Source organism: Sodiomyces alcalophilus (assembly GCF_042370955.1).
Source record: "Sodiomyces alcalophilus JCM 7366 unplaced genomic scaffold ACRALscaffold_9, whole genome shotgun sequence".
Lineage (NCBI taxonomy): Eukaryota > Fungi > Ascomycota > Sordariomycetes > Glomerellales > Plectosphaerellaceae > Sodiomyces > Sodiomyces alcalophilus.
In genome coordinates, this window is record NW_027263540.1 from 37,759 (window position 1) to 48,392 (window position 10,634).

Consider the following 10,634-nt stretch of genomic DNA (forward strand, 5'->3'; position numbering starts at 1 on the left):
AGCATAATCCGCCCCCTAGCTTCTTCACGGATAGGACCGGCGTAGCCGTCGCTAAGCTACTAGCTTATATAAATCCCTTATCTATTAGGTCGTTAAGCGTCTTCCGGAGCACTAGTAACTTTTCCCTTAATATACCGTCAAGGGGCCCTTACGGTAAGGTCGGCTTAAGTCTATCGGGACCTTATTTTAGGGTGATTTTATAATCGACGCCTAGTTAGTGGGGGGGTAAGTTATTAGCCTTATTAGGCGTAAAGAGGTCGCTAAACCTTTATAGTATATTTATAGGGATATAATCCTAAAGGGCCACGGGTTCCTTTGTATAGAGGGCTTTATTAATATCCTGTATACTAACGGTATAAATTAAAGCGTTAAACACAGCGCCGCAGCCCTCTATAAAAGACCCCACCGACCCTAAAACAGCCCACCTCGAAGCCCTAACGGAAATCCAGTCTCTCGGCAGCTGGGCATCTGTTTTCTACACCGACGGCTCCTAAGGCCACTCCACAGGCCACCCGGGCCCTATAACGCCTAAGCAGGCGGCGGCCGCTATTATACAGTGGTCACCCGCTAATAGGCCCTGTAGAGCCCTAGGAATTAACCTAGGCCCCTCTGCCGAAGTCGCCGATGCTAAACTATACGCTATAGTTTAGGCCCTAGAGACTGCCCTATAACAGTCTTCTAGGCCCCTAGAGTGCTATATTTTTAGCGATTCATAGGCGGCTATTCAGAAGCTTTAGGGCCCCTCGTAGTGGGCTATAACTGCTAAAAACCATATCTCCCGCCTTAAACAATAAGGCACCTCGGTCTTTATCTAGTAGGTCCCGGCTTATATAGGGATAAAGGGCAACGAACTAGTAGATAAGGTAGCTAAACGGGCTCTAGACCCGGGGAAAGCCACTAAATCTATTAAGCTAGTTACCCTTAGTTACCTAAAACGCCGGGTAAACGCAGCTACGATAGCTAAGTAGAAATCCCTTTAGGCTACTAAAGAAGAGGCCGAAAAAAGGGGCAAAACAGTATAGCTAGGCCGCCTATATAGGCGCCTAGTTTAGGATAACCTCCGCTTCTCTCGAAAGCCCCTGTATTTACAGGGCCCACGGTGGCTCTAATCAGCCTATATCCAGTTAAAAACCGGATTCGGCTACCTAAGACCCTACCAAAAACGGGCCTAAAACTGCTTTATAGACCGCTATTCCTGCCCGGGCTCCCCGGTCCAGGATACAGCGTATCTAATCTTATAGTGCCCTATTTATAGGGCAGAAAGAGACGCCCTGCGGGAAGCCCTAGCAGGCCTACCGCTAACTCTACCGCTGCTATTTAGTACTAAGAAAGGATTATAGGGCTTATAGGCCTTCCTCTTAGCTACTAAGATAGCTATGGCAGACTGGTTTAAGGGGCAAATTACTATAGATTCTACGGTCTGATTTTTTCCTGGTTTGGTTTTCCTGACTTTAGTATAAAGAACAGGGTATTAGGCAGATTAATACGGAGGATTTCCTTTATTATTTACTGATTATACTTCTTTACTATAGCACTATACTTAGCTGTCTTTTAGGACTATAGCGCCTAGCGCTATAGCCCGCCGCGCCATAGCTCTAGGGCTGCATGCGCGTAATAAATAAATAAAATAAAATAAAAAAAGCGTTAAACTCGTCTCTTTCTCTTCCCTTTAACCCCCTTCTTATCCGTTATACCGTGGCTATAAACACCGATCCCGAGACTAGCCTTACGTCGCGGATAGTTATATATTAGCTGGTTTTTCTTCCCCTACTAGTTATAGGTTAATATCGGCGACCCCGTGGTATAATATACGATTCTGTATATAATATATAACATCGTTATATTCTAGCCATGGCTTCCCTAGGAATATATCCTAATCTAGTCCGTCTATTATATAGGCGAAGACTCGTTATATATAGTTGCTAATCTCGAGCTTAAATACGGCGATCCCGGCGCTAGTAGCCGGCTTAGATATATCTAAGAATCCTTTTAATAGTCGTTTTCTTTTATCGACTAATAGTAACTAAAGTCTTTAAGTAAAGCGTTTATTTTTAGTAGCGTAGTAGTTATAACCCGTATCTATAAGAGTATATATATATCTTTTATTTACTCGCGTTAATATTAAAGCTAAGTCGCCGCTAGCTAGGCATTTAAACGCCTCCTACTCCTGCTGTAAAGCGGTTATCGGCTTTAACGCCCGTCTTTATATTAAAGCTATTCTTTTTCCGACTCCTTATCGTTATCTAAACTATCTAAGCTTAAAGTAGTATCGCTATCCCCGGCCTAGACCTTTGCTACGCGGGCGCCCTTAGCGTTTAAGCCCTTATCCCGGGACTTATAGTTTATCCGGATATATCCCTTTTTCCTATACTCCGAGTACCCCCGGTTATCGCGAGGTCGGTTTATAGTCGTATCGGGCTGGACCTAATTAATCCCTTTTATTATAATATCTTTATCGGCGTTAGTCTCTTAGTTCCGGGCTTAATTCGGTATATAAGTATTCCGGCTAGTTAGGCGTAGGCCTTCTAGCTTTTAGGCGATACTTTAGACCTTTATATCCTAGCCTAGATAATTATAAGGTAACTTCGCGGTAACTAGGGCGCCCCGTAGCTTCTAGCTTAGGGCTCCCTTAAGGAAAGTGATTTTTACTAAGTCTGCCTATTCGCTATCACCTACTTAGGCAATCTATTTCTTAAATCTCGGTAGGAACTCCGCGAAGGTTTATTCCTCACGCTATCTAAGGGAATATAGCCTAAAGGCCGCGCGAGGCTATTCGTTCTGGTCCTTATACGTATGGTCTAGGTAGGTAAGGAACGACTCTGGGTCGCGGGTACCTCCCGGCCCCCTAGCGGCGTAAAAGGCTAACACTATTTACTAAGCACTCCCTTTTAAGTATAAGTTAATATAGTATTATATTTTAGCTCGGTTATTAAATAAGTGTTTATTTAATAGGAGCTTATAGCGTATCTACTATAACTAGGTAGCGTACTCTATTCGTCTTTTACTAAACTTCGCGGGGTATAGTAAAGGCTTAGTATATAGCGGATATAGTTTACGTGGTTCCTACGGGACTATAATCTAGGGGGGAGCAGAGGTTATAGGGGTTAGGGGACCTACTACCGACTCTATAGGTATATTTATAGGGGCTCCCTCTAGGGGAGGCGCGAGGTTAGGGGTAGGTTACTATAGGGCCTAGGCGTTCGCGAGACCGTTTATAAGTCGTTAAAGTAGCTCTTGTTATTAAGCTATCTATTCCTATAAGGGACTAAGCGTCGTATTAATAGCTTCGGTAATCCTTCTATCCGTCCACTTAGCTAGCTCGGCGGGGTTTATAGGACCGCCGCCGCCTAAAGGCGCGTTTATATCTAAGTCTATACTAATATAGCGCGTAGGGTTTGCTAAATTCTAGCTATATAAGCGGCTAGTTATAGGTTAATCGCACTAAGTAAGGCCGAATAATTATATTAGCTAGAATTAAGAAAAGAAAAGGAAAGATCTATAGAGAGGTGCAGGATTTACTAGGTATATATGAATCCGCGGTAAGTGCAGCGCGAGGTCCGAGCGTCGGATCTATATGCTAATTAGCGGTTCCGGCCTTATGCCAGAACTATACTTTTAAGGGGTTAACCCGTGATACTTAACGACGGTACCGCTTTACTATAGCCTTATACTCCGTAACCCACTACTTAAATACTAGGCCGGCTATAATAAGATAGTATACGACGCCGTTTTTGTCGCTACATAGGCTAATAGTTCTAAAGTACCCGTCGAATATTAAGCCGGAGCCGTCCCGGCCGTTTTTAAACTAATAAGTAAACTCGTCTCGTAGCGCCTAGTCCTTCGACCTATAGATATTAGTTAGGTATATAACGATATAGAATATTATATTAGGGGGCATAGGGTTATATAAGGAGCGGCTAGGGTAATAATAGGCTTATAACAGGGAATAATACTTATATTACGGAATACGATAAGGGCAATAAAACTAAATAGCTAGATAGTGATAGGGAATAGGGGTTATAATAAGTATAATAGGGGTTATTATAAGAAAATTATTAAATAAGCGTATATTCAAGGTAACTATTATAATCGCTTAGCTATAAGTAAAGAATAAAGGGAAATAGTAAGGCTATAAACGGCTAAGGAAATCTTTTATTTTTAAGCCAGCTATATTAATTTACGTGTATACTAGGGCTATATAGCCTGTATACTTCTATTCTTACTAGTTCTAGATTAGATAGTGTTATTCTTTCTATACCGGCTATACCTTCTAAAGGAGTATCCGTTATTAAGGGGGACGGTCCTTTAGCCCTAGCCTGGCTCCGCCGCGAGGCTAGATAAGTCTCTTTCGTTCTTTAGGGCTCGCCGGGTTCTGGTCTTTTAACTTCTTTTACTCCCTTTAAAGCTATACAAAGCACCTCTAAAGCTCTTTAACGTTCTTCGAATTCCTCTACTAAATCCGGAGCTTCTATTACGTCTACCGGTATCTAGATATTCCACTAGTCCGGCTAGTCCTTTTATCGAATAAAGTACTCGGTACGTGGCTTACCTCTTCCTTTACAAGTAATCCGTTTATCTAGCATAGCTTCGATCTCGTAGTACTTATATAGGTCCCGCTATTACTCTTAGTCTCTATCTTATATATCGACGGGTCCCCTAGTCTCGGGTATCTCCACGAACCTAACTATTTAGAGCTAAGTAATACTAATAACGGGGTGCACGTTAAGAGTTCTAGGCAGATCTAATGTATATACTAGCGGTAATACCTGCTTAAGGACCTTAAAAGGGCCTATCCGTTAGGCGCTAAGCCTATAGCTAGCCTTGCCTAGGAGCGAGTGCCCGCGGCTAAGGCGGACATATACGTAGTCGCCGGGCTTAAACTAAATATTACGCTATTTCCTATTATATAAGCGCTTTATATATATCTATACTATTATAAGAATAAGTTTCGTATCCTCTTAGAATATCTTATATAAGAACTTAGGGTTAATATTACCGATTAGGTTAAGCGGACTATTCGTTTTAATGCTATATAGTATCTTATTTAGCGTATAGCCGAGTATATTATTAAAGGCATTATTTAGGTTAAACTATAAAGGTATAATCATCTTCGGCTATAGGGTATTTAGGCTATTCGCTAGGTATATATATATCCCGATCTTAATGGTTTAGTTTTTCCTCTCGAAAATACCGTCGGTTTAGGGATACTAGGCCGTTAAGAACTTTAGCTTAGTTCCGGCTACCTTCTATAGAGTTATCTAGAAGTCTAATAAGAACTTGGGGTTATAATCCGAGATAATAGCGCGGGGCATACTCTAGTTACCTATTTAGAGGGCTTAAAAAGGCACGGACGCCTAGTCCTTTACGGTTTAGGTGCTATAGCCAGGGATAAGCAGGGAGGCCTTTAAGAACTTATCCGTGACGGTTAGGAGGGTATTAAATAAAGGGAAGCCTTTATACTACTAAGGTATCCCTATAAGAGGCATTTCGGGTAGTCTAATAATAAAGTCTATAGCGATAGTATAGAAAGATATTAGGGGTATTAGGATAGGCTATATCGTATTAAGGGGAGCCTGCTAATCCGTTTAGTAGGTACGATATATCTTATATTAAGCGATATATAAGTTAACCTCTTTACCGAGTTATAGAATTATAAAATAGCTAACTAAATTATACTATATCTGTTTAGCTCCGAAATAGTATTAGTCGTTATAAGCGGCCTAAAGCAGTTTCTTATATAGGGAGAAGGGGATATAAAGGCGTTTTCTCCTATTCGAATCCACTTAGTATAAGAGACTATTATCTACCTCGAAAAGGATCTTAACTAGTAAGTTATAGTTAGTGGTTTAGGTAAGGATAGGTGCCTACTTTAAATCGTTAATTTATCCTTAAATAATCTTTTATCGTATATCGTCCTTTATTTAGATTTCGTTAACATAGTGTATAGCGTAGTCTTCCTAAATCCAGTCTAATTTACCTAGGCCTTTAGCCGGTAGGCCGTCGGTGGTAGGTAGCTAAAATAAAGCGTCGGCTATTATATTCGTTTTACTAGGAATATATCGATAATCTAACCAGAATTAGCTAAAAGACTTAGAAAAAAGGGTAAGCTTTATATTTAGCCTAGTCTTATTAGTGCTAGATAGGATAGTCGACCTTACACTATAGATAATAGCTATATAGTCTATAAGGATTATAGTCGGGTTATAATAGGTGGACTAAATAATAATACGGGGCCTTACGAATAGCCTATACTAAGTAGGCGACCTTAAGTTCCGTGGGCTAGTACTTCTTTTTAGCGGCGTTAAGCCCCTTACTAATATAAAGCACTAGTCGAATATCGATTTTCTTAAAGATTCCTTTAATAAGCTATTTAGTCTTATTAGCTAACGAAAAGAGTATAACGGAGAACCCGTGCTTTTTAAAGGCGTCTAGCTAAATAAAAAGGATCTTAGTAGGGATATAGTAGAATAGGTAAGTATCTAAGGTAAAAGCGCCGGTAATATTATAGAATATAGCTAACTCTTTAATAATAGTCTTAAACGTTATACGTTTAGTATATACCTTATAGGCCTATCCCTTATCCTTCCTAATCTAATAAGCCGCGGCGAGAAGGGTTATTTTTTATTACTAAAAGGGAGCGATTTAATAAAAGAATCGGGGAATAAAATAGCGAAGCTACCCTATTATCCTAATCTAATATTCTAAGGATTAAAGAGAAGTCGGAGGGCGAATCTTTAAGAGCGCTTCGGTATATTCTTTAGTATTCAATAAGCCGAGGGCGTTAACCTTAAATCCTAGTAGTTAGACTAACGGATAGCTAATAAAGGACTTATCGGGAAAGATACTAATCCTCTTTTTACTAAATAAGGAGAGTACCGTGTTTAAGTGCTTAGTATAATCGTCCTCGGTATCTAATATAATAATAATATCATTAATAAAGGCGGAGATAAAGTTCTAGTACGGGTAAAAGAGTAAGTCTATATAGCGTTAAACGTGCGCAGGCGAGTTACGGAAGCCTATTAGGGCGACCTTTAGTTATTCCTATCCCTATTAGAAAATAATAGTAAACCGTTTATAATATAGTTCGTATATAAGGAACTAGTAGAAGAAAGCCTGGGCGTTAATAACGGAGATAAACTTTTTCCCTCGGAGTCGCTTAATAACCTTATCCTAAAATAGTATTAGATACGTATCTTAGATAGTAACCTTATTTAGGGCGCGAAGGTTAACCACTATACGGCCTTTATATTTACCTTTTACCTTTTACTATATAATAAAAACCGGAGCACTAAAGGGCGTTAATATTAACGTCTATTCCATACGGTCCTAGTTATAAAGTCCGTCTAGGTTCTAATCTAAAAACACTTAGTTCTTATAGCTAAGCGGATATAGCTTCTAGCTAATCCTTTAGGTATACCACCTATTAATTAGAGGAACGCGTATATAGTCCTTTTTATCTATATCGATAACGCCTTAGTCTGTTTAAACCTTAGGATAGTTACTAATAGTCTTAGTAAAGCGTTATATAAAGCGGGCTCCGTGGTTATAAATAGTCACGCCTTCTAGGGTCGCTTTAGTCGGGGCGTCTAGGCTCTTAGCGATTCCGAGCTTCCTATTAATAGGTAAATACTCTTAGACTATATCGCCTTATCTTTCCGGACTTAGAGACTTCTCGGCGGCCTCTAGTTATTTTATTAGAATATCGCGGGTATTATCCTACTCTATATTAAAATATCCGTCCGCGTAGAAAAGATCTCTATACCCTAGCTTACTACCCCGGGAAATCAGTAGCGGCTAGTCGCTAGCGTTATAGAGTAGGACGGATATCCCTTCGCTAAGGATATAGTTTAGTAAACTCTTAATATCCGGTTAGAATTCTATAGAGTCTAAGGTTACGTTTTATTCCTTAAATAGGACGAATCTATACTAATACGGCGGAATAATAACCTTCTTAGCGGCTTTTAATCGGCGTCTAATTAGCGAACGTTTAGCGAAGATACGCGCCGGGACGATAAGACCTTTATAAAGCCTAATCTAGATAGCGTTTCGCGAGTTAAGGATATTAACCTTATTCGGATAGTTAGATTCCTGCCTAAGGAGTAAACCGGCTTTTAGCTTCGGAACCACATAAGCTTTTATATATAGTTATCCGACTCGGGGCTAGCCGTCCACTATACCTTATAGTAGTAGGGTAAATAACGCCTATCTGATAATATCTAGAGTACCCACGCCGCGAAGCGTAGATCTTTTACACGTATCGACTTCCGTGTCGGGCAGGTAAGGGAGAAGGTGCTAGCTTATAATGTATCGCGAGGCACTTAAATTAATATAAGCTTTGAAGGGAGCGTTATCTAGGGTTACTCGGACTTAGACCCTTACGTATATATAACCGTATAGGCCGGCTGCGAGGTCTATTACTTCCTATAAAGCGCCTTTAATTAGCGGGGAGTCCTAACCGCCTTATTCCTTTATTAGTTTTGATGGATTGGGCTATGAGTAGTAGGCTGTACGCGCGGAAGAGGGAAAAAATCAAGCAAAAGCTGTTGAATTCGTAGATCCGTAGGATTACTGCTTGTTACGCAAAACGCGTAGTTATATTATGTGTAAAGAACTGAGTTCTGGGATTTCTTCATGGATCCGGGGCTGGCAAAAGACCCTGAAAGATTGGGTGGCGACTGTTACGTTAATAGCCTACGCGACGGTTATCACGCCACGTTATTAGCTTAAGTAATAACCAAGATATTGTATTTACGATACCTAGTGTATTTATATTATATATAATATAAGCCAAGTATATATACACGTATAATACGTATAGTATTATAGTATAGATTAAGCTGGTTATAAAGCTATAACTATATACTGTTTATTTTGACTTAGATATTATACTTATTATTATTATGATTATTATTTATTATGAGTATAGGATTAACACCCCCCGTAAGCTGACTCTTATATAATAAGTGCAGCTTAGTCAGGTTATAGTTATGGTTATGGTTATATTATACCGCAGTAATCCTAGTCTATCTAAGACTAGAATACATAGAGGAAAAAGTTTAAAAAACCTCTTGATTTTAATTCAAGGGAAAATTTCCAAAACCCTTGTTATTATTATAGTATATTATTATTCAAAGGAAAATTCAGAAAGACCTTTGATATCTAGGAAAACACGGAGGTAAAAAACCTAGTTATATCCCCTTATAAAGAACTAAGAATACCAAGTATTAAAACCTAGTATTTTCATTCTTTAATATTATTATAAGGCGGCAAATCATACTCAGCCAACGTATCGTCCTTATGACCTAGGTTTATATAACCGCAAAGAGTATTATGAGTTTCTTTTGCTAAACCTTTAGTTATTATATTAGCTATATTAAATTTCGTATTTATATATACGATGTCTATTTTATTATTATATAGCTATTGCCTGTAGTAGTGATACTGCCTATCGATATGCTTTACCCGTTTATAAAACTCAGGGTTTTCGGCGAGCTTCTTTACACTCTTACTATCTATTAAGATAGTAGGAATCTCGAGAGTTTTATTATTATTATTATTATTATTATTATTATTATTATTATTATTATTATTATTATTATTATTATTATTATTATTATTATTATTATTATTATTATTATTATTATTATTATTATTATTATTATTATTATTATTATTATTATTATTATTATTACCTCTTATATTAGAATCTAGACCTAGATTCTATAGTATATCTTTATATAGATTATAAAGATAGATTCCTTTTTTAGAAGCTTCTATAAGAGCTATATATTCGGCCTCTGTTATTAATAAAGTAACGACTTTTTATTTAGTTAAGGTCTAACTAACGGGGTTATTTACTCCTACGCAGTAAATATATCCTAAAGTCGAGGTTCTATCCTCGATTATATCTGAAAAGCTGGTATTTGAATAACCGTAAATACCAAGATCTTCTTTATTATAATTATATAAAAGACCGATATTAGGATATGTATTTATATCAGCCTAGATTCGATTCAACGCAGTAAAGTGGTCTTACGAGGGATTACTCATATAGCGAGAACACTGGTTAACTACGTACGTTATATCTGGTCTTGAATGTAAGGCTAGATATAATAAAGCCCCGGTTTCCTGTTAGTATTTCTTTATATTATTAGTTAACGCCTGTTCAGGATTTGGTACTAGGACCTTCTTATGTATATAAGGGGTGTTAACCCTTTTCAGACTTCGTTTATTATACCTTTCGAGTATTATATTAGTATAAGGAACTGACTTATAGAAAGAGTCTTGTTTTCTTTATTTATATTTATTATATAGCCTAGAAAGGTATTTATTTCACCTAAATCTTTAAGTGTAATATCTTTAGATATCTCCTTAAAGAAATAGTCTAAAGTACTCTCAGAAGGGCTTAGAGCCACTATATCGTTAACGTGGCATAAAAGAATAGCTCGTTCTTCTATTCTAGTATTATTATTGTTATTATATTTATATTTATAAAAAGTAAAAACTCCGTTATTATATTCAGAGACCCGGCAACCAAGCCTAGATAATATCTTAACCAGGTAGTTATACCAGAGTCTAGGACTTTGTTTTAACCCGTATAAAGCTTTATTAAGCTTATAGAGTATTGTATTATT

General features: G+C 38.1%; 1 protein-coding gene across 1 annotated transcript; it reads right to left on the bottom strand.

The window, feature by feature from the left end:
• Positions 1-434: 434 nt before the first annotated feature.
• Positions 435-10,050, bottom strand: ACRALDRAFT_2022911 (uncharacterized protein; the record flags this gene model as incomplete). Its single annotated transcript, XM_071020112.1, has 3 exons — positions 435-460; positions 9,510-9,694; positions 10,037-10,050. 3 exons carry the CDS (start codon positions 10,048-10,050, stop codon positions 435-437), a joined length of 225 nt encoding a protein of 74 aa, XP_070871287.1.
• Positions 10,051-10,634: the final 584 nt, after the last annotated feature.